The sequence below is a fragment of the Taurulus bubalis genome (genome assembly GCF_910589615.1).
Source record: "Taurulus bubalis genome assembly, chromosome: 9".
NCBI classification, from domain to species: domain Eukaryota; kingdom Metazoa; phylum Chordata; class Actinopteri; order Perciformes; family Cottidae; genus Taurulus; species Taurulus bubalis.
In genome coordinates, this window is record NC_136597.1 from 405,358 (window position 1) to 430,304 (window position 24,947).

At 42.9% G+C, this 24,947-nt stretch overlaps 2 protein-coding genes across 2 annotated transcripts; both read left to right on the forward strand.

Moving 5' to 3' along the window:
- Nucleotides 1-267: 267 nt before the first annotated feature.
- cyb5r2 (cytochrome b5 reductase 2) lies at nucleotides 268-7,597 on the forward strand (the record flags this gene model as incomplete). The annotated part of the gene is made up of 9 exons (XM_079224018.1): nucleotides 268-282; nucleotides 675-818; nucleotides 1,730-1,802; nucleotides 2,127-2,233; nucleotides 3,001-3,130; nucleotides 3,219-3,302; nucleotides 3,618-3,703; nucleotides 3,816-3,915; nucleotides 7,425-7,597. The coding sequence occupies 9 exons, from the start codon at nucleotides 268-270 to the stop codon at nucleotides 7,595-7,597; spliced, it is 912 nt and encodes a 303-aa protein (XP_079080144.1).
- Nucleotides 7,598-10,112: 2,515 nt separating this feature from the next.
- poglut3 (protein O-glucosyltransferase 3) lies at nucleotides 10,113-24,425 on the forward strand (the record flags this gene model as incomplete). The annotated part of the gene is made up of 6 exons (XM_079224019.1): nucleotides 10,113-10,317; nucleotides 13,680-13,877; nucleotides 13,985-14,268; nucleotides 14,379-14,583; nucleotides 22,887-23,083; nucleotides 23,250-24,425. The coding sequence occupies 6 exons, from the start codon at nucleotides 10,113-10,115 to the stop codon at nucleotides 23,688-23,690; spliced, it is 1,530 nt and encodes a 509-aa protein (XP_079080145.1). The 3' UTR covers nucleotides 23,691-24,425.
- Between the last annotated feature and the right edge of the window lie 522 nt (nucleotides 24,426-24,947).

Here is a 24,947-nt window from a genome sequence, read left to right on the forward strand (position 1 = left end):
GGTTAAAGTCATGAATCCACTGGTCAGAATGTGTGTGAACCCTGTGTTATGTAATGTGTGCCTATCCTCTCAGTGGTGTCATTTCAAGGCTCTGCTCCTCACCGCCATGATGGTGAGAGCCGTCTTCCTATTGGTGCTTTGGACCTTCTGTCACCTCCCACCCAGGAGCAAGCCCCGCCCCCTCAGGACAGACAGACAGACAGACAGACAGGCGCTGGGCTAAGTGGACTCTGCTCCTCAGGCTGAGAGCAGAAGGACGTTCAGACTATGGATCAGAGCTCGGTGAGAAGGAACTTCCACTCTTTTATCTTTTGGGTTCTTTTTGGGTTCCTATAGTAGTAGTGCTGAGGCCGTCTCATGTGTGTACTCTGGTCCTATAACTTCTATGTAGTGCTGAGGCTGTCTCATGTGTGTACTCTGGTCCTATAACTTCTATGTAGTGCTGAGGCTGTCTCGTGTGTGTACTCTGGTCCTATAACTTCTATGTAGTGCTGAGGCCGTCTCATGTGTGTACTCTGGTCCTATAACTTCTATGTAGTGCTGAGGCCATCTCGTGTGTGTACTCTGGTCCTATAACTTCTATGTAGTGCTGAGGCCGTCTCGTGTGTGTACTCTGGTCCTATAACTTCTATGTAGTGCTGAGGCCGTCTCGTGTGTGTACTCTGGTCCTGCAGACGGTCCCGGTGGCGGTGGCGGTTGCTGTGCTGGTGGTGACCGGGCTGTACTTCCTGCTGGGAGGACACAAGAAGAAGAAGAAGCTGCCCGTCACTCTGCAGGACCCTCTGGTCAAATATCCCCTTCCCCTGGTAGACAAACAGGTAGACTGTCAACAGAGAACCAGCTCACTCAAACTTAAGGTTCAACTTATACCCGTCCATCAATATTAATCATTTCCTACGACCTTCACTTAGTTTGCTGACGTTGTACAAACCGTCATAAAGCAATAATGAGGCCTCTGGTGAACATCTCGTTGACAGTGTTGGTTCACACAAACATGTTCTTATTCTCACAAACTTCCATTGGAACTATTTATCTGTCTATTAAAACCAGACAACAGTGAGGCAAGTGATCTTGTAATGTCGGTAAAATAACCCTTTAAGTTTACACGCCAAGAAGTTACAGGTCGGAGCAATAAAACCAATGAGATGGTCAGTCCTGATGGACAGGTGGTACCTTCATGGTAGCTCCTCCCATCAGTGTGAATGTTAGTTAGTCCTGATGGACAGGTGGTACCTTCATGGTAGCTCCTCCCATCAGTATGAATGTTAGTTAGTCCTGATGGACAGGTGGTACCTTCATGGTAGCTCCTCCCATCAGTGTGAATGTTAGTTAGTCCTGATGGACAGGTGGTACCTTCATGGTAGCTCCTCCCATCAGTATGAATGTTAGTTAGTCCTGGTGGACAGGTGGTTCCTTCATGGTAGCTCCTCCCATCAGGGTGTGAATGGGTGAATGATGACATGTAGTGTTAAAGAGCTTTGAGTGGTCAAAGACTAGAACAGACCTGTTCAGTCCATTTACCATGTGATGCAGTCAGCATGTTTTCTGCCTAATACGTACTATTTAATTTGACTCTTTCATATGTATCTGTAGCTTGACACCACCTCCATGAATAGGTTATGCGTATAGGTGAAACGTACTGAGTAAAGACCACCCAGTCTCTCAGGACATTTACAAGCTGTGATGACTATTAATCCTATCTATAAAATGTGTGTGTGTCCTTGTGCAGGAAATCAGCCATGACACAAAGAAATTTCGGTTTGGTCTTCCATCTGCAACTCACATCCTTGGACTGCCAGTAGGTATGAAACAGCCCTCTTCTCTTCTTCTCTCCTCTTCTCTCTTCTTCTCTCTTCTTCTCTTCTCTCCTCTCCTCTTCTCTCTCCAGGGAAATAGTGTGGAGGTGACCTTAAATACAGTGTGTTTCTATCACAGGACAGCCCTCTACTTTAATGTTTTCTCCATCTCGCCCTCTGTCGCCCCTCTGTGTCCTCTGTGTCCCCTCTCTCTGTACCCTTTGTCCACTTCTTCTTCCCCTCTGTGCACCTCTTCTTCCCCTCTGTCCCCCCTTTGTTTCCCATCTGTCCACCTCTTCTTCCCCTCTGTCCCCTCTGTCCCCCGCACAGGTCAGCACCTGTACCTGTCAGCCAAGGTGAACGGCAGTCTGGTGGTCAGAGCCTACACTCCGGTATCCAGTGATGAGGACCAGGGACATGTGGACCTTGTGGTCAAGGTAGTTAGCATTACTAATATTAAATATCCCTAACTCCAGGTAAGTAACTCCAGGTGAGTGACTCCAGGTGAGTAACTCCAGGTGTGTGCCTCCAGGTGAGTAACTCCAGGTGTGTGCCTCCAGGTGTGTGCCTCCAGGTGTGTAACTACAGGTGTGTGCCTCCAGGTGTGTACCTCCAGGTGTGTAACTACAGGTGTGTGCCTCCAGGTGAGTAACTCCAAGTGTGTGCCTCCAGGTGTGTGCCTCCAGGTGAGTAGTTCCAGGTGAGTAACTCCAGGTGTGTGCCTCCAGGTGAGTGACTCCAGGTGAGTAACTACAGGTGTGTGCCTCCAGGTGTGTAACTCCAGGTGTGTGCCTCCAGGTGAGTGACTCCAGGTGTGTGCCTCCAGGTGAGTGACTCCAGGTGTGTGCCTCCAGGTGAGTGACTCCAGGTGTGTGCCTCCAGGTGTGTGCCTCCAGGTGAGTGACTCCAGGTGAGTGCCTCCAGGTGTGTGCCTCCAGGTGAGTGACTCCAGGTGTGTGCCTCCAGGTGTGTGCCTCCAGGTGTGTAACTACAGGTGTGTGCCTCCAGGTGTGTGCCTCCAGGTGTGTAACTACAGGTGTGTGCCTCCAGGTGAGTGACTCCAGGTGTGTGCCTCCAGGTGTGTGCCTCCAGGTGTGTGCCTCCAGGTGAGTGACTCCAGGTGAGTGCCTCCAGGTGTGTGCCTCCAGGTGAGTGACTCCAGGTGTGTGCCTCCAGGTGAGTAACTCCAAGTGTGTGCCTCCAGGTGTACTACAAGAGCTGCCACCCCTCCTTCCCAGAGGGAGGCAAGATGTCTCAGTACCTGGACAACATGGCTCTGGGAGACGTCATTGACTTCAGAGGACCTAGTGGACTGCTTGTGTACAAAGGACACGGTATGATGCAGTGCATGACTCCCACCAGCAGATGGCACTGTGGTGCAATATGAGGCCAAACCCATTCTGAAGCTGAGCGTCTTCTCAGGTCACTTCTCCATCCGACCAGACAAGAAGTCGGAGCCCAAAGTTGGGAAGTACCGGCATGTTGGAATGGTCGCCGGCGGGACAGGTGATGTACATTTCATGAAGTTAATCTAGAAGAACCTCACAGAGGCTCAGCAGGCGCACATCCCTGCAGAAGGAAGTGATTCAGTGATATTAATACGCTGCATCGTACAGCAGCAGCTGCATTAGTGGATTGTATGTGTGTGTTCTTATAGGGATGAAACGTGTGAAAAGGATAGTTTCACAAAGGTGTTCTTTTCTCTCTTGGAACACCCAAAGCTACATGTGATGCTGTTTTATTCTCAGCACCGCATGATATTGTCTTTGATGTTGACATCATCATTTCATTGAACAATTATAAAACGTGTTTCCCCTTCAGGCATCACTCCCATGCTGCAGCTACTCCGCAGTATCACAGCAGACCCCACTGATGACACCAAGTACTCTCTCATATTCGCCAATCAGGTCCGTCTTTACGGACGTCTCTCCTTGTGTGTCATTGCTCAAAGGAAGTTCTATTTCTCTGAATAGAACATACTGTGGAGAAATGAAATGTCTTTCACTTCCTCCCTGTCAGATGGAGGAAGACATCCTGCTGAGGAAGGAGCTGGAGGAGGTGAAGAAGAAGCACCCTGAGAAAGTGCAGCTCTGGTTCACTCTGGATAAACCTCCACAGGGTGAGATGTCTCCTGTAATGCAGTTTCCCTGTGTTTTAAAGGAGCATCCTGTCGCATGTTAGCATCCCAAACAGCTGCTGGTCTCTTTCTTTAAAGATATGATGAATAGGACCTCATTTAAAACTAGAGAGGTCCACTCAGTGGACAGCAGCTCAAAGTCTCCATACTATAACCTTCATACAATGAAACTTACCCAGCTGCCTGCAGGAGCTGCAGCATCTTGTCACACCTTTTGCTTTCGCTTCAATTCCTCGGTCTCAGTACATCTCAGTTGCTCGTTTCCATATTAAATGATATAATAAATACTATTGCGTATGGAGTTATAGGTTGTGTAAACTTGATATGTTTACTTCTCACTTCAATATGGAGTTATGGAGTTAGGTGGTTCAATACAGATTTCCCATTCATTAGGGAAGTTGGCACACTATGTGGGTTATATTACATTTTTCAACAAAAAAACATGCATAAAAGTTGACCCTTTACAAAATAACGTATGCAGTTCAAAGTCTAAATCGTTTGGACTCGGTTCTTATGCCAGGCTTCATCAGTGTCCATGAAAACACAGGAACAACTCGTAAGGGAATAAATGAACACGTAACAAATAGTCTACTGTGGGCAGAACACATTGATATGCAGACCAACTCTTACTAGAAAACACAACAAATATTACAAAAACTAACCATTCATGTTGGGCTCTGACTTTTGTCAGTTCCAATTCAAAACTAAATGCAACATGATTGAACCAAACGGACTAGTTCCACAGTTGAAATGTTTCAGAGCCTGATCTGGGTCATTAGTAGAGATCCAGTTCGGACACAATGAAGTAAACGGTGGACTACAAGCCTCATGTGTCCATTGGATTCACCCATTTCATACGACTTGTCCCGTGTGACATGTGTGCTACTGCTAGCTACACCACGAGCTAGCTTTAGCACACATGTCACACGCATGTGTGCTACTGCTAGCTACACCACAAGCTAGCTTCAGTACACATGTCACACGCTTGTGTGCTACTGCTAGCTACACCATGAGCTAGCTTTAGTACAGGACCTGGGCTTAGGTATCAAACCCCCCTCATCTCCTCTGTTCTGTGCAAACAGAATATAATTTAACACGATCACAGTTTTATTACATAAATAGGGCAGGTTGGTCTTTTTACTTTTATGGTTGAAAAAATATGAAAATTGTTCGAACCTCAGATAACAAATATCTGATCTGCTTGCACATCTTGGAAGTAGTGTCAAGAGCCGAATACGTTCAAAACCGTGAGTTGTACATGGAACCGTTATATGTTCTAGATAGCACCCTCTGGTGTTGGAAATATAAACAGCATGGCATTTACCTGTGTGGCTAGCGTCTGTTAGCTGTTATCAGCGGCCGAGAGGTACTCAGCAGGTGTACTGGTGGTTCTGTTTAGGGCTGCAACTAACGATTATTTTAATAATCGATTAATCGGTTGATTATTTTTCCGATTAATCGATGAATCGGATAAAAACATGTTTTTATCAAAAAAGCGTTCATTTCCTACCCTTTATTCAAAAACAGAAGTGACAGTGCAAAACATCTTCAGAAAGTGCACCAACAGGTTGCTCCTTGAACATCCCTGAGCTGTTAATTAAAACAACAAAATGGACTAACACTAAAAACATACACATCTATGCTTTACATCTGCCAAATGTGAGCCCTTTTTACTGTAATTGATCCCTCCAGAAGCTGCATTTACATACCCTGCTTTATCAATATGTATGAAATACTGGACAGAGGGAAGCTGTACTGCTCCATATAGAGCGTCCTCTTCCTTAAACGCTTTCATTCTGGGTCTCTTATGACCACGACGTCACGTTGTTGGCTAAGCCCAACTACGTGATTTGCTTCATTCTACTTTTAGTAAAAAAAAAATTAAAAAAAACCTGCAGCCAGATCCTCCGGTGTGCCGGTTTAACGTTAACGAGTGACAGCGTGAACTGAACCAGACCGGGGGGTGACGGCATGTTTCATCACGTTACGTTTTTTTACAAGCAAGACTGAACTGTAACGGAACATAACGTAACTTTAACAACAATACACAACCCAAACACGTTAGCTAACGCGATAGCAAGCTGACTAGCTTCCATTAAAAACAAGTTTGAGGAACATGAAGACGCTGATTGGCCAAGACTCGACTTGTCAAAGATCTTCTATTTTTGAGAAGATCACGACCTCAGCTTTTCTCGTGTCTCACTCCAATCTCAGAAACGCTGGCCGGCCAGTTGCTCTGCTCCGCTCTTTTTTTTTTTCTTCTCCCGGATTTATTGCCCGGCGTAATAATCGCGCGACACAACGAATCGATAATGAAATTCGTTGCCAACACTTTTGATAATCGATTTTATCGATTCGTTGTTGCAGCCCTAGTTCTGTTAGCGGTTATCAGCAGCCGAGAGGTACTCAGCAGGTGGTTCTGTTAGCGTTGTCTCTCATTGTGGAAACAGAGGAGCAGCTGGGGGTCGGTGATGCACTCAGCTTTGTTATCACTAGCGCCCCCCTACTGGCCAGTTAAGAGTAGTGAGTGAGAAGTCAGCATAACCACAAGCCATAACTGGACATCTAAAATATGATGCGGTCTGCTGCAGCAGAACGAGAGATTAGTGGACAGACACAGAGGCACTCACTCACTCACGCGACTGGTCCCGTGAACCTCCAGGCGGAGATAAAGAACAATAGCACATGAAACAGATGCTGCCATGTTTCAGAACAACAACAACAAAATAACAAATCAATTGTAAAGCTGCACTTATCAATATGTATAGATCTACAGCTGAACGATGTGACGTGATGATCCACAGACAATTAGTAGAACTAGTGGATGCATTGGAGAGTAAATATCACCAGGCTGCCAGAAACGTAAATAGACATATCATCTTTATAGGGAGCAACACTTTAAACCGTGCTTACTGGTGGAACATTTCCATAACTAATCTCATGTTACCATAAGGATGTATTAGTGCAGTGCCAGGCTAAATGCATGTGAATGTCCATGGTTTCAATGCTGAAGAGTCAGAGTGAGAAACAAACAAAGAGTTCTCAGCTGGAGGGAAATGTCTGCAGGTGGAGGACGACGGTTCAAACCCGGTGTCACAGTAGCTCATGTCTGCCGTTGCATCATCCATCAGCAATGAATGAGCATCATGGTGTTATGCAACGTCTGTTGTCAGCATACATACGTTACATAACTCTGTCACACAGATCATTATTCATGATGCTGTTAGTTATTATGTAATTTCTAATATCCTACTTTCTTTGAATGCCTCGTGTATCTGAGAAGAAGATCTCTTTGGTTCCGCTCATCCTCTGCTGGGCCCAGTGGAAGTGTTTACTGTGTAGTATTTAGAGATGAAGTGGTGAATAAGTCATATTATGAGCCACGTTATGCAGCACAGAAGATGTTTTCATTCTGACTATAACAAACAGCTGAGTTGTTTACATCTGCTCCTCTGATGTTGAAGGTTGATCTTCTCTCTCTCGTCCTCCAGCTTGGAGCTACAGCTCAGGGTTCGTGACGGCTGCCATGATGAAGGCCCACCTCCCGCCTCCCTCTCCGGACGTCCTTGTGGTCCTGTGCGGCCCTCCACCAATGATCCAGAAGGCCTGCGTCCCAAATCTGGACAAGCTGGGACACCGAGCAGAAAACATTTTTGCATACTAATGTTGTGGTTTATTCCCAGTGATGATGCGATCGCTAACCAAACAGCACGGTGTGACCATTGTTCATCTGAGCAGTGTGATGTCAACTCGTGCAATAAAATGGTACAAATAATCACTAAGACACTTTCATACGCTTCATCAAACTATCTGTCATTGTCTTTTATACAATGCAGTCACTTTTATTAATGCATCTCTTTAGGCCAACTCTGTAAAACTCTGTAAAACATATATATATATACGCATATATATGTATATATATATATATATATATATATATATATATATATATATATATATATATATATATATATATATATATATATATATACATATATATGCGTATATATATGTATATATATATATGTATATGTATATATATACATATATATATACATATATATATATATATATATATATATATATATATATATGCTGTGAAACACTAAATGATGTCTGCTGAAATGTTAAACACATTTTGAGTTTGTATTTATCTCGTTATTAGCTCGTTATGTATGTATATATATATATATATATATATATATATACATATATATGCGTATATATATATGTGTGTATATATATATATATATATATATGCGTATATATATATGCGTATATATATATACGCATATATATATATATATATATATATATATATATATATATATATATATATATACACACATATATATATACGCATATATATGTATATATATATATATATATATATATATATATATATATATGTGTATATATATATATATGTGTATATATATGTGTGTGTATATATATATATATATATATATATATATATATATATATGTGTGTATATATATATATATATATATATACGTATATATATATATATATATATATATATATATATATATATATATATATATATATATATATATGTATATACACTCACCTAAAGGATTATTAGGAACACCTGTTCAATTTCTCATTAATGCAATTATCTAATCAACCAATCACATGGCAGTTGCTTCAATGCATTTAGGGGTGTGGTCCTGGTCAAGACAATCTCCTGAACTCCAAACTGAATGTCAGAATGGGAAAGAAAGGTGATTTAAGCAATTTTGAGCGTGGCATGGTTGTTGGTGCCAGACGGGCCGGTCTGAGTATTTCACAATCTGCTCAGTTACTGGGATTTTCACGCACAACCATTTCTAGGGTTTACAAAGAATGGTGTGAATAGGGAAAAACATCCAGTATGCAGCAGTCCTGTGGGCGGAAATGCCTTGTTGATGCTAGAGGTCAGAGGAGAATGGGCCGACTGATTCGAGCTGATAGAAGAGCAACTTTGACTGAAATAACCACTCGTTACAACCGAGGTATGCAGCAAAGCATTTGTGAAGCCACAACACGCACAACCTTGAGGCGGATGGGCTCCAACAGCAGAAGACCCCACCGGGTTCCACTCATCTCCACTACAAATAGGAAAAAGAGGCTACAATTTGCAAGAGCTGACCAAAATTGGACAGTTGAAGACTGGAACAATGTTGCCTGGTCTGATGAGTCTCGATTTCTGTTGAGACATTCAGATGGTAGAGTCAGAATTTGGCGTAAACAGAATGAGAACATGGATCCATCATGCCTTGTTACCACTGTGCAGGCTGGTGGTGGTGGTGCTGTAATGGTGTGGGGGATGTTTTCTTGCCACACTTTAGGCCCCTTAGTGCCAATTGGGCATGGTTTAAATGCCACGGCCTACCTGAGCATTGTTTCTGACCATGTCCATCCCTTTATGGCCACCATGTACCCATCCTCTGATGGCTACTTCCAGCAGGATAATGCACCATGTCACAAAGCTCCAATCATTTCTAATTGGTTTCTTGAACATGACAATGAGTTCACTGTACTAAAATGGCCCCCACAGTCACCAGATCTCAACCCAAAAGAGCATCTTTGGGATGTGGTGGAACGGGAGCTTCGTGCCTTGGATGTGTATCCCACGAATCTCCATCACCTGCAAGATGCTATCCTATCAATATGGGCCAACATTTCTAAAGAATGCTTTCAGCACCTTGTTGAATCAATGCCACGTAGAATTGAGGCAGTTCTGAAGGCGAAAGGGGGTCAAACACAGTATTAGTATGGTGTTCCTAATAATCCTTTAGGTGAGTGTATATATATATATATATATATATATATATATATATATATATATATATGTGTGTGTGTGTGTGTGTGTGTTTTATTTTTGTTTTGTTTTGTTGTTGGTGGTTTATGTAATTTTATTTAGTAGTTATTTTTATTAGACATCCTGATTCACACTCCATACCAGTTGGTGGCGCTAATGCACCAAACAGGTGTTTGCCAACCGCCAATAAACCTCGAAGAAGAAGAAGAGGAAGAAAGTCACAAACCGCAAACAACAATTCCGACGTTCCGTGAAGGCATACCGGAAATGGGCGTGTCTCTCTTCAACCAACATGTCGGCGTAGGAGACTTTCTCAAAAGTTTACAGTCCATATTTACTTCGCAGCTGAAGGAACATGGCGGCTCTCCGGGGCAACGAGCTGCTTCAGTGGGCCGTCCTGCTGCTCGCAGTCATCACGAGGCCGGCGTGCGCCCGCGAGGTCAGCCCGGAGAGGAGCCTCCTCTGGGGGCCGGGGCTGCGGCGCAACGCGGTGCTGCCGGTGCGACACTTCTTCATCCAGGCGGTCAGTCCCAGCGGGGACAACCTGACTCTGTCCCCAGGTAACGCGCGCCTTCCTCCCGCAACTAATGCGTGTGACCCGGGACGTGATGGTCACTGCACCTGTTAGAACACGTAGGGACCATCACTTCATGCAGGTCACTGACGTGTTGTGTGCATGTGTTGTTTAAAGACACACTGACGTGTTGTGTGCATGTGTTGTTTAAAGACACACTGACGTGTTGTGTGCATGTGTTGTTTAAAGACACACTGACGCGTTGTGTGCATGTGTTGTTTAAAGACACACTGACGTGTTGTGTGCATGTGTTGTTTAAAGTTTAAGTGTTGTGTGCATGTGTTGTTTGCATGTGTTGTTTAAAGACACACTGACGCGTTGTGTGCATGTGTTGTTTAAAGACACACTGACGCGTTGTGTGCATGTGTTGTTTAAAGACACTGACATGTTGTGTGCGTGTGTTGTTTAAGATAAAGACGCACTGACATGTTGTGTGCGTTGCTTAAAGACACACTAACATGTTATGTGCGTGTGTTGCTTAAAGACACACTAACATGTTATGTGCGTGTGTTGCTTAAAGACACACTAACATGTTATGTGCGTGTGTTGCTTAAAGACACACTGACGTGTTGTGTGTGTGTGTCGTTTAAGGTAAAGACACACTGACGTGTTGTGTGTGTCGTTTAAGATAAAGACACACTAACATGTTGTGTGCGTGTGTTGCTTAAAGACACACTGACATGTTGTGTGCGTGTGTTGCTCAAGACACACTGACATGTTGTGTATGTGTGTTGCTTAAAGACACACTGACATGTTGTGTATGTGTGTTGCTTAAAGACACACTGACATGTTGTGTATGTGTGTTGCTTAAAGACACACTAACATGTTGTGTGTGTGTGTGTGTGTGTGTGTGTGTTGCTCAAGACACACTGACATGTTGTGTATGTGTGTTGCTTAAAGACACACTGACATGTTGTGTGCGTGTGTTGCTTAAGACACACTGACATGTTGTGTGCGTGTGTTGCTTAAGACACACTGACGTGTTGTGTGTCGTTTAAGGTACAGACACACTGACGTGTTGTGTGTCGTTTAAGGTACAGACACACTGACGTGTTGTGTGTGTGTGTGTGTGTGTCGTTTAAGGTACAGACACACTGACGTGTTGTGTGTGTGTGTGTGTGTCGTTTAAGGTAAAGACACACTGACGTGTTGTGTGTGTGTGTGTCGTTTAAGGTAAAGACACACTGACGTGTTGTGTGCGTGTGTTGCTTAAAGACACACTGACATGTTGTGTGCGTGTGTGTTGCTTAAAGACACACTGACATGTTGTGTGTGTGTGTGTTGCTTAAAGACACACTGACATGTTGTGTGCGTGTGTTGCTTAAGGTAAAGACACACTGACGTGTTTTGTGCGTGTGTTGCTTAAGACACACTGACGTGTTGTGTGTCGTTTAAGGTAAAGACATACTGACATGTTGTGTGCGTGTGTTGTTTAAGATAAAGATGCACTGACATGTTGTGTGTGTGTGTTGCTTAAAGACACACTGACATGTTGTGTGCGTGTGTTGCTTAAGGTAAAGACACACTGACGTGTTTTGTGCGTGTGTTGCTTAAGACACACTGACGTGTTGTGTGTCGTTTAAGGTAAAGACACACTGACGTGTTTTGTGCGTGTGTTGCTTAAGACACACTGACGTGTTGTGTGTCGTTTAAGGTAAAGACACACTGACATGTTGTGTGTCGTTTAAGGTAAAGACACACTGACGTGTTTTGTGCGTGTGTTGCTTAAGACACACTGACGTGTTGTGTGTCGTTTAAGGTAAAGACACACTGACGTGTTTTGTGCGTGTGTTGCTTAAGACACACTGACGTGTTGTGTGTCGTTTAAGGTAAAGACACACTGACATGTTGTGTGTCGTTTAAGGTAAAGACATACTGACATGTTGTGTGTCGTTTAAGGTAAAGACATACTGACATGTTGTGTGCGTGTGTCGCTTAAGGTAAAGACACACTGACGTGTTTTGTGCGTGTGTTGCTTAAGACACACTGACGTGTTGTGTGTCGTTTAAGGTAAAGACATACTGACATGTTGTGTGTCGTTTAAGGTAAAGACACACTGACGTGTTTTGTGCGTGTGTTGCTTAAGACACACTGACGTGTTGTGTGTCGTTTAAGGTAAAGACACACTGACGTGTTTTGTGCGTGTGTTGCTTAAGACACACTGACGTGTTGTGTGTCGTTTAAGGTAAAGACACACTGACGTGTTTTGTGCGTGTGTTGCTTAAGACACACTGACGTGTTGTGTGTCGTTTAAGGTAAAGACACACTGACATGTTGTGTGTCGTTTAAGGTAAAGACATACTGACATGTTGTGTGCGTGTGTCGCTTAAGGTAAAGACACACTGACGTGTTTTGTGCGTGTGTTGCTTAAGACACACTGACGTGTTGTGTGTCGTTTAAGGTAAAGACACACTGACGTGTTTTGTGCGTGTGTTGCTTAGGACACACTGACGTGTTGTGTGTCGTTTAAGGTAAAGACACACTGACGTGTTTTGTGCGTGTGTTGCTTAAGACACACTGACGTGTTGTGTGTCGTTTAAGGTAAAGACACACTGACATGTTGTGTGCGTGTGTCGCTTAAGGTAAAGACACACTGACGTGTTAAACAATAAAATGGACTAACACTAAAAACATACACATGTATGCTTTACATCTGCCAAATGTGAGCCCTTTTTACTGTAATTGATCCCTCCAGAGGCTGCATTTACATACTCTGCTTTATCAATATGTATGAAATACTGGGACAGAGGGAAGCTGTACTGCTCCATATAGAGCGTCCTCTTCCTTAAACTCTTTCATTCTGGGTCTCTTATGACCACGACGTCACGTTGTTGGCTAAGCCCAACTACGTGATTTGCTTCATTCTACTTTGAGTAAAAAAACAACCTGCAGCCAGATCCTCCGGTGTGCCGGTTTAACGTTAACGAGTGACAGCGTGAACTGAACCAGACCGGGGGGTGACGGCATGTTTCATCACGTTACGTTTCTTTACAAGCAAGACTGAACTGTAACGGAACATAACGTAACTTTAACGACAATACACAACCCAAACGCGTTAGCTAACGCGATAGCAAGCTGACTAGCTTCCATTTAAAAACAAGTTTGAGGAACATGAAGACGCTGATTGGCCAAGACTCGACTCGTCAAAGATCTTCTATTTTTGAGAAGATCATGACCTCAGCTTTTTTCGTGTCTCACTCCAATCTCAGAAACGCTGGCCGGCCAGTTGCTCTGCTCCGCTCTTTTTTCTTCTCCGCGACTTATTGCCCGGCGTAATAATCGCGCGACACAACGAATCGATAATGAAATTCGTTGCCAACGACGTGTTGTGTGCGTGTGTTGTTTCAGGTAAAGACACGTTTCAGGTGAAGATCAGTCCTCTGGACCAGCAGGAACATTTCCGTATCCACGTCCCCGCCCCTCTGGACCGAGGGGACGGGTCCTTCGTGGTCCGGTTCCGGCTCTACAGCACGGTGCTGTCCGGCCTCACGGTGGAGGTCCTCCACCAGGACGCTGCTGTGGCCGGGTCGCCCTACACCATCCCAGGTACACCACACACACCTGTCCTCAGACACCTGGAGGCTAAAGAGCACCACACACACCGCCGTCTACCTGTCTACCACTCAGGTCCTGTCTCTCTCTCCACCTCTCAGGGCCCGTCTTCCATGAGTACTGTGACTGTCCAGAGCCCAAGGCCTCCGTGTGGCAGAGCAGCATGCAGTGTCCGGCTGAAGAGCCTCAGGTTGTGGCCGACTTTGAAGCTTTTCCCACGGTGGACCTGCAGCGCCTCAGACAGGAAGTGCCTCACAGATTCACCAACAGAGGAGGCCTCATTCACTACGCCATCATCAACAACCAGCTGCACCGCCGCACGCTGGGCAAATACACCGACTTCAAGATGTTCTCTGATGAAATGCTGCTCTCTCTAACCAGGAAGGTAAGCTCGTAGACGTCCAGGATCCGTGGCCCGTGTCCTACGTGGAACATGTTTATACTACGTGGCATCCCTTGGTTGCTGATTTCAGTCTCCTGGGGTCTCTAATGCAGGTGAGGGTGCCTGATGTGGAGTTTTTCATCAATGTTGGCGACTGGCCACTAGAGACCAGGAGGGCGGATGCGGTGCCGGTGTTGTCGTGGTGCGGCTCTGTGGACACCCGGGACATCGTCCTGCCCACCTATGAGGTCACTCACTCCACCCTGGAGACCATGAGGGGGGTCACCAATGACCTGCTGTCTGTCCAGGGAAACACAGGTAGCACACACACACACACGCACATATATATATATATATATATATATATATATATATATATATATATATATATATATATCTCTCTCTCTATCAGAATCAGAAACCGTTTATTGCCAGGAATGTTTACACAAACGAGGAATTTTGCTTGGCGGAAGATGCATACATTAGACGAGACAAACAACAATCAACAGCCAACGACAACGACAGTGCAATGATATTTAAATCAAGTATAAGATAAAGTGCTCAGACAAACAGATAACGTTAATGTAAGTGTATGTTTAAGTGACATGTGTGTTTAAGTCAAAAACTGTATGTTAAGTGGCATGAGTGTTTAAATATGAAGTGTGCAGGGGAGTGACCGGTAAAAAGAAAGAAAAGAAAGAAAAATTGTCCGAAAAGTAGTCCTGGGGGTTACAGAGTCAGTCAGTGGGGGACCCGGCTCTGTTGATGAGCCCGACTGCCGACGGGAAAAAACTGTTGGTGGCGTGAGGTCTGGGTCCTGATGGAGCTCAGCCTCCTGCCAGAGGGAAGGGACTCAAACAGGCTGTGACCAGGGGGAGAGGGGTCAGCTACGATCTTTCTAGCTCGCTTCATATATTTGTCCCTGTGCTACCTTAATACTCAAGCTGTTTAAAAAGAGAAATAATCGTACTATATTAAACCTGCGTTATCGCCTCAACCACGAGGGCTATTTGAATATTTTTTTAAAGGTATAATATGCAGAAAACACTTGTGAGATTAGTTAAGATGTTCATATAGCAGTATATGTGTTTCCTAACACAGGAAAAAAAAAAAGACTTCCAGGATAAATTTCCACTTTTAAATTAGGCATACGAAAGCTTTTTTTTTCTACTATAAAATAGCACAATATGTTAACAGTCTCTCTGCAAAGTTTGACTTTGATTAAGTGATCATTGTAGCAATAGAAGATCTTTGACATGTTGAGTCTTGGCCAATCAGCGTTAAGATGTCTACAGCGGCTTCATTTCCCTCCTACCAGTTTTTTAATGGCAAGCTAGTCAGCTTGCTAACACGTTAGGTAACATTGTTGGAGAGACAGCGAGTGAGATTACTGGCAGCGGAGAGTCCGTGGCAGCGTGTGACGTCAGACAGGAGAGCGGAGAGTCAGCGGCACTGCAGTTCTACCTACGACACCTCACTACATATAAGTTCTACCTAAAGACACCTCACTACATATAAGTTCTACCTACTGACACCTCACTACATATAAGTTCTACCTACTGACACCTCACTACATATAAGTTCTACCTACTGACACCTCACTACATATAAGTTCTACCTACCGACTCCTCACTACATATAAGTTCTACCTACCGACTCCTCACTACATGTAAGTTCTACTACCGACACCTCACTACATATAAGTTCTACCTACCGACACCTCACTACATATAAGTTCTACCTACTGACACCTCACTACATATAAGTTCTACTACCGACACCTCACTACATATAAGTTCTACCTACTGACACCTCACTACATATAAGTTCTACTACCGACACCTCACTACATATAAGTTCTACCTACGACACCTCACTACATATAAGTTCTACTACTGACACCTCACTACATATAAGTTCTACCTACGACACCTCACTACATATAAGTTCTACTAAAGACACCTCACTACATATAAGTTCTACTACCGACACCTCACTACATATAAGTTCTACCTACGACACCTCACTACATATAAGTTCTACTAAAGACACCTCACTACATATAAGTTCTACCTACGACACCTCACTACATATAAGTTCTACCTACGACACCTCACTACATATAAGTTCTACTAAAGACACCTCACTACATATAAGTTCTACTAAAGACACCTCACTACATATAAGTTCTACCTACGACACCTCACTACATATAAGTTCTACTAAAGACACCTCACTACATATAAGTTCTACTAAAGACACCTCACTACATATAAGTTCTACTACCGACACCTCACTACATATAAGTTCTACCTACGACACCTCACTACATATAAGTTCTACCTACGACACCTCACTACATATAAGTTCTACTAAAGACACCTCACTACATATAAGTTCTACTAAAGACACCTCACTACATATAAGTTCTACCTACGACACCTCACTACATATAAGTTCTACTACCGACACCTCACTACATATAAGTTCTACCTACGACACCTCACTACATATAAGTTCTACCTACGACACCTCACTACATATAAGTTCTACTAAAGACACCTCACTACATATAAGTTCTACCTACGACACCTCACTACATATAAGTTCTACCTACGACAACTCACTACATATAAGTTCTACTACCGACACCTCACTACATATAAGTTCTACCTACGACACCTCACTACATATAAGTTCTACTACCGACACCTCACTACATATAAGTTCTACTAAAGACACCTCACTACATATAAGTTCTACTAAAGACACCTCACTACATATAAGTTCTACCTACGACACCTCACTACATATAAGTTCTACCTACGACACCTCACTACATATAAGTTCTACTAAAGACACCTCACTACATATAAGTTCTACTAAAGACACCTCACTACATATAAGTTCTACTAAAGACACCTCACTACATATAAGTTCTACCTACGACACCTCACTACATATAAGTTCTACTAAAGACACCTCACTACATATAAGTTCTACTAAAGACACCTCACTACATATAAGTTCTACTAAAGACACCTCACTACATATAAGTTCTACCTACGACACCTCACTACATATAAGTTCTACTAAAGACACCTCACTACATATAAGTTCTACTAAAGACACCTCACTACATATAAGTTCTACTAAAGACACCTCACTACATATAAGTTCTACCTACGACACCTCACTACATATAAGTTCTACCTACGACAACTCACTACATATAAGTTCTACTACCGACACCTCACTACATATAAGTTCTACCTACGACACCTCACTACATATAAGTTCTACTACCGACACCTCACTACATATAAGTTCTACTAAAGACACCTCACTACATATAAGTTCTACTAAAGACACCTCACTACATATAAGTTCTACCTACGACACCTCACTACATATAAGTTCTACCTACGACACCTCACTACATATAAGTTCTACTAAAGACACCTCACTACATATAAGTTCTACTAAAGACACCTCACTACATATAAGTTCTACTAAAGACACCTCACTACATATAAGTTCTACTAAAGACACCTCACTACATATAAGTTCTACCTACGACACCTCACTACATATAAGTTCTACTAAAGACACCTCACTACATATAAGTTCTACTAAAGACACCTCACTACATATAAGTTCTACTAAAGACACCTCACTACATATAAGTTCTACCTACGACACCTCACTACATATAAGTTCTACTACCGACACCTCACTACATATAAGTTCTACCTACGACACCTCACTACATATAAGTTCTACTACCGACACCTCACTACATATAAGTTCTACTAAAGACACCTCACTACATATAAGTTCTACTAAAGACACCTCACTACATATAAGTTCTACTAAAGACACCTCACTACATATAAGTTCTACCTAAGACACCTCACTACATATAAGTTCTACTAAAGACACCTCACTACATATAAGTTCTACCTACGACACCTCACTACATATAAGTTCTACCTACGACACCTCACTACATATAAGTTCTACTAAAGACACCTCACTACATATAAGTTCTACTAAAGACACCTCACTACATATAAGTTCTACTAAAGACACCTCACTACATATAAGTTCTACTAAAGACACCTCACTACATATAAGTTCTACCTACGACACCTCACTACATATAAGTTCTACCTACGACACCTCACTACATATAAGTTCTACTAAAGACACCTCACTACATATAAGTTCTACTAAAGACACCTCACTACATATAAGTTCTACTAAAGACACCTCACTACATATAAGTTCTACTACTGACACCTCACTACATATAAGTTCTACTACCGACACCTCACTACATATAAGTTCTACCTACGACACCTCACTACATATAAGTTCTACTAAAGACACCTCACTACATATAAGTTCTACTAAAGACACCTCACTACATATAAGTTCTACCTACGACACCTCACTACATATAAGTTCTACTACCGACACCTCACTACATATAAGTTCTACCTACGACAACTCACTACATATAAGTTCTACTAAAGACACCTCACTACATATAAGTTCTACTACCGACACCTCACTACATATAAGTTCTACCTACGACACCTCACTACATATAAGTTCTACTACCGACACCTCACTACATATAAGTTCTACTAAAGACACCTCACTACATATAAGTTCGACTAAAGACACCTCACTACATATAAGTTCGACTAAAGACACCTCACTACATATAAGTTCGACTAAAGACACCTCACTACATATAAGTTCGACTAAAGACACCTCACTACATATAAGTTCGACTAAAGACACCTCACTACATATAAGTTCTACCTACGACACCTCACTACATATAAGTTCTACTAAAGACACCTCACTACATATAAGTTCTACCTAAGACACCTCACTACATATAAGTTCGACTAAAGACACCTCACTACATATAAGTTCTACCTACGACACCTCACTACATATAAGTTCTACTAAAGACACCTCACTACATATAAGTTCTACTAAAGACACCTCACTACATATAAGTTCTACCTACGACACCTCACTACATATAAGTTCTACTACCGACACCTCACTACATATAAGTTCTACCTACGACAACTCACTACATATAAGTTCTACTAAAGACACCTCACTACATATAAGTTCTACTACCGACACCTCACTACATATAAGTTCTACCTACGACACCTCACTACATATAAGTTCTACTAAAGACACCTCACTACATATAAGTTCGACTAAAGACACCTCACTACATATAAGTTCGACTAAAGACACCTCACTACATATAAGTTCGACTAAAGACACCTCACTACATATAAGTTCTACCTACGACACCTCACTACATATAAGTTCTACTAAAGACACCTCACTACATATAAGTTCTACTAAAGACACCTCACTACATATAAGTTCTACCTACGACACCTCACTACATATAAGTTCTACTACCGACACCTCACTACATATAAGTTCTACCTACGACAACTCACTACATATAAGTTCTACTAAAGACACCTCACTACATATAAGTTCTACTACCGACACCTCACTACATATAAGTTCGACTAAAGACACCTCACTACATATAAGTTCTACCTACGACAACTCACTACATATAAGTTCTACTAAAGACACCTCACTACATATAAGTTCTACTACCGACACCTCACTACATATAAGTTCTACTAAAGACACCTCACTACATATAAGTTCGACTAAAGACACCTCACTACATATAAGTTCGACTAAAGACACCTCACTACATATAAGTTCGACTAAAGACACCTCACTACATATAAGTTCGACTAAAGACACCTCACTACATATAAGTTCTACTAAAGACACCTCACTACATATAAGTTCTACCTACGACACCTCACTACATATGAGAGGACCAGTGGAGATTTTATCCAACTTTTATTTAAAAAAAAACAAAACGAAATGAGTTTCCTCCGTAGGGTGGCCGGGCTTCTGTTTATATTTAAGATCTACGTGTAGGAAAAAGTGTATCCTCAAGTTAATTATAATCTATAGAGTTATGTGGTTATAATTCAAAGAAAAGCACAGTTTTTTTCAATGAAGATAACATTAAATGAATCAGTAATACACTATACGTTGTTAAGGTGGTAAATGACTATTCTAGGTGGAAACTGTTACGATCCACGGAGAGCAGGACCCACAAGCAGACACAGGCGAGGTAGATGCTTTCAGGTCAACGTTTACTAGGCAAACAAACATCAAGAGACAAACCGGCCCAGGACAGGGAGTAGACACAGACTAAATACACAGGGGAACGAGACACAGGTGGAAACAATGAGGGCGGGGCTTGCAATCACACAGGAGGGCGGCACACGAGGAGGGAGGAGTCTGGAACGAGAGACAAGGGCCGTTTCTCAATCAGTGTTCTTCTCTGGACTCGTGTTCTCTGGACTCGTGAAACGTCATCAGTCGCGGCCCAAGTACTGTTCCAATTCAAAAGTCTGCTTCTCGCCAAGAACGGTGAAAATGCCCGGATGTGACTTGATCCGCCCATTTTACCCAGGATGCATCAGAGCAGACTTGAGCGTTCTTGAGAGAGCCAATATCCCAGAATGCATTTCGGACCAGCAAACGGGACCGTGAGCCCCGCAGCACCGGGCCGTCAGCGCTCTGCTGCCCGCCGACAGCAGCCTGATCTCGGCTGGACTTTTTGAAATGATCCGCTGGCTCCGATGTCTCCGTATCGATTAAACATGAGATATAATTCTGTTTCGAGGATTTAACAAGCAATCATTATTATTTATGCACAGTCACATTAAATCAGTTTGACTGAGGGAAAGGTTAAGGTTTATAACTTAAGATTTTAATTTAACTTTTACTTTGAACTACAGCGGTGTCTTAGTACTTTTGACGGAATTGTTTGCAATTATGTTTATGTTTGTGTGTGTGTGTATATATATATATATATATATATATATATATATATATATATATATATATATATATATACACAAACAATGGTATGTGTATGTCTGTGAAACCAGTACAAAAAGAGCAGGGTTGTCATATTTTGTTTGACTGTAAAAATACTTTACAGTGAAGAATCAGAGTAACCATGACAACAACAGCTGAGGTGGTGACGTCATCAAGTCAGCTGCTGTTCCAGTTGCAGAAAGACCGTCCTGCGTCCTCCTGTCTTTGAGAGTCTGGACTCACAAGTCCAGACTCTCAAAAGTTCACAAGTCCGTACTTGTGTACTTGGGTATTGAGAAACGGCCAAGGAGACTGACAGACACACAACAGAAACAGACAGAACTACCCAGGAGATCTGGACATGACAGAAACGTCTGGTTTTTAATGAAATATCTACAATGGTGTATAGAGGCCCATTTCCAGCAACTATCACTAAGTGTTCTAATGGTACATTGTGTTTGCTCATCATAGACTAATGGATGATTTGAAAACCCTTGTGCCCCCCCGCTGGTGTCACCTTTTTCGCCCCTCATGAGTTTGCAGGTCTGCTTTATATCACTAATGGTGTTCAACACATCCACATACAGCAGTAATATACACACATTTAACCAAAATGATTCATCAAATATTGACAGATGAACTTTTTTCTTTTCATTCTTCTGGCCCTAACTCTGCTGTTCTGAGCCCCTTTTCAGTCTAAAACCCTCTTTTTAATCATGTGAGCCTATGGGAGCCGTCTAAAGCATCCAAATGAGACTGACAGCCCTTTTAGTCATTTAAACGAGTCAAGAACCACATTTTGTGACCGTAGTATTAGATCTGCTGCGACTTGAAATGACCTTGAACGTCTCCCAAAACATCACGAGCGACTTATATTCTCTTGTAAGGCCAGTGTGAAGTCAAACATGAGCTTTATTTCATATACAGAGTTAAAAAAATATAGAGGAAAATAAAAGTAATTGTAAATTAATAAAGCAACCAGGAAGATAGAAATAATCGCAAATTAAATAATAAACAAAGCAATTAGTAAAATGTTAACAACTAACATAACCGTTAGAAAAGGGGTTTACGTACAGATCAGAGAGCGAAGATCTGCAGCAACTGTGCAAAGACACATCTACGAGTCCGGAGAGGCAGCCGGTTTGTACGTTAATATGAGCTCTTCTCTGTACGTTAATATGAGCTCTTCTCTGTACGTTAATATGAGCTCTTCTCTGTACGTTAATATGAGCTCTTCTCTGTACGTTAATATGAGTCATTAGTGTGTCGCTGTGCATTCAGAGTCTGCATGTCAATCACTAGCAACAAACTGTGTCTGAAAACATTCTGGAGAAATAAGCCAATCAGAGCTGTCAGTGCCAACAACAAGCACCTTTCAGGGGACGCACGCTAAATGAAGCATTATGTTTCTATACACAGAAACATGTGGAAATGGGCTGAACAATTACAAAACTCTGACGTTCCCGTTATGTGTCCTAGCATAAGTTCAGCCCTGACAAGACATATGGAAGTACATAAAGGTATTTTCTTGCTATATTGAAGTGCACACTGCTCAATGTAATATTCCCTGTCATATAGCTAGTCGATGATGACCTCTGGCCCACACATCGTCACCGTTTCTTTGGGAGTAACATGTGGCCCACTTCCTCCAGGGCCTCCGTGGATGAACAAAACAGACAAGGCGTTTTTCCGCGGCCGGGACAGTCGAGAGGAGCGTCTGCACCTAGTGTCTCTGTCCAAGAAGAGTCCCGAGCTGCTGGACGCCGGCATCACAGGATGGTTCTTCTTCAGGGACCGGGAGAAACACGTCGGCAAAGAGCCGCTGGTTGGGTTCTTTGACTTTTTCAAGGTAAGGAAAACGAAGACATGAATGACTTTTCTCCTGTAACTGAAAGCAGCAATGTATTACTGTTGAAGATAATAGTAATATATTATTTATTTCTATGTATTTTACTTCTGACCTTGACTCTTAAAGTAATGAAATGCACTTATATTTTAAATGTCTTTCCTCTTAGTACAAGTACCAGGTGAACGTGGATGGAACCGTGGCAGCGTATCGGTTCCCTTACCTGATGCTGGGGAACAGTCTGGTTCTGAAGCAGGACTCGCAGTATTATGAATATTTCTACGGCCACCTTAAAGCAGGCACTCACTACGTTTCCGTCCAGAGAAATCTGTCGAATCTTTTGGACAAAATCAAATGGGCCAAAGAGAACGACGCCGAAGCTCAAGAGATCGCTCGAGCGGGTCAGGCGGTGGCCCGCGAGCTGCTGCAGCCCAGCAGACTGTACTGCTACTACTACGCAGTGATGCACATGTACTCTGAGCGGCAGGCGGGACGGCCTGCACTGCACCAGGACATGGAGCTGGTGCCTCAGCCCGACGACCACTCCGCGTTGTGCACATGTGAGAGAAAAATCCATGAAGAAGAACCCAATGTGAAGGATGAACTATGATGGAATCAGCAGTCTCTAATTAATGTCATTTGTTCTCTGAAACCTTCCTGACACATAGAGAGAGATCTGAATGTTCCTGATCGCTGCAAGAAAATGTGAATTTAACGGTTTACGATTAGTATTACAATTCTGATTTGTACCTTTTAGTTTGGATAGCACAGGACGTTTGAGGAATCATTTAAAGGGCCGGTGTGTAGGGTTTAAGAGATGTTTACTGTATATCGACCTGACACTAAGAACTGTTTTCATTACTTTACAAAGAGTCCTTCATATCTACATACCGTAGATCTGCCATATTTCTACAGTAGCCCAGAACGGACAAACTAAACACTGGCTGTCTCCAGAGCCTTTCACGTTTTTACTTCACCTGATGGCCACCGTAGTTCAGTAACACGAGCTGCCTTCTGACTAGTAGTGTGATTTTGGCAAGGAGGTTTTCATGTTACTGCAGTCCTGTGAAGGCGGAGTGAGCAGAGAGGTACTCAGCTGGTTGCAGTCTGCAGCCACACCACTGGATTCCACTAAAGGATGCACACTGTCCCTTTAAACTAAAAACTCCTCAGCCATTTCAAGACCAGGCTGCAGGAAGATGCTCTCAAAATGAGAATGCTGCTCTTATTTTTAATACTGTATGTTGTGGTGTCTTTTGTACCTTTTTGTAAAGCCCTGGTTGATGGTTTAAGAAAGTGAGGATGAAATGTGCCTTTGCATTGGATAGTTTGTAAACGGTATCTTAAAATAAATTCATCTGAAATAGATTGTACTTTTCTCAGTTTACTGAGTAATCCTTTTCAACAAAGTCCAAATCTCCTTTCAGATTTATGTTTCTGTTTATTTTTTATCAAGCAGTAGCTATTTGTGTCAGCCAACACAACGGCAGGACTGCAGCGGCCGTCTAGGCCCACCCAGGGGTCTCGGCTCACCCCCAGGGGTCTAGGCTCACCCAGGGGCCTAGGCCCACCCAGGGGCCTAGGCCCACCCAGGGGTCTCGGCTCACCCCCAGGGGTCTAGGCCCACCCAGGGGTCTAGGCCCACCCAGGGGTCTAGGCCCACCCAGGGGTCTAGGCCCACCCAGGGGTCTCGGCTCACCCCCAGGGGTCTAGTCATGGCAGCTGTCCTGGCAGGTGGTTCCTTGTATGGCAGCCTCTGTCCTCATTGTGTGTGTGTGTGTGTGTGTGTGTGTGTGTGTGTGTGTGTGTGTGTGTGTGTGTGTGTCTGAATAATAACAGTGTGTTGGAGCCATAATCTAGTTTTGTT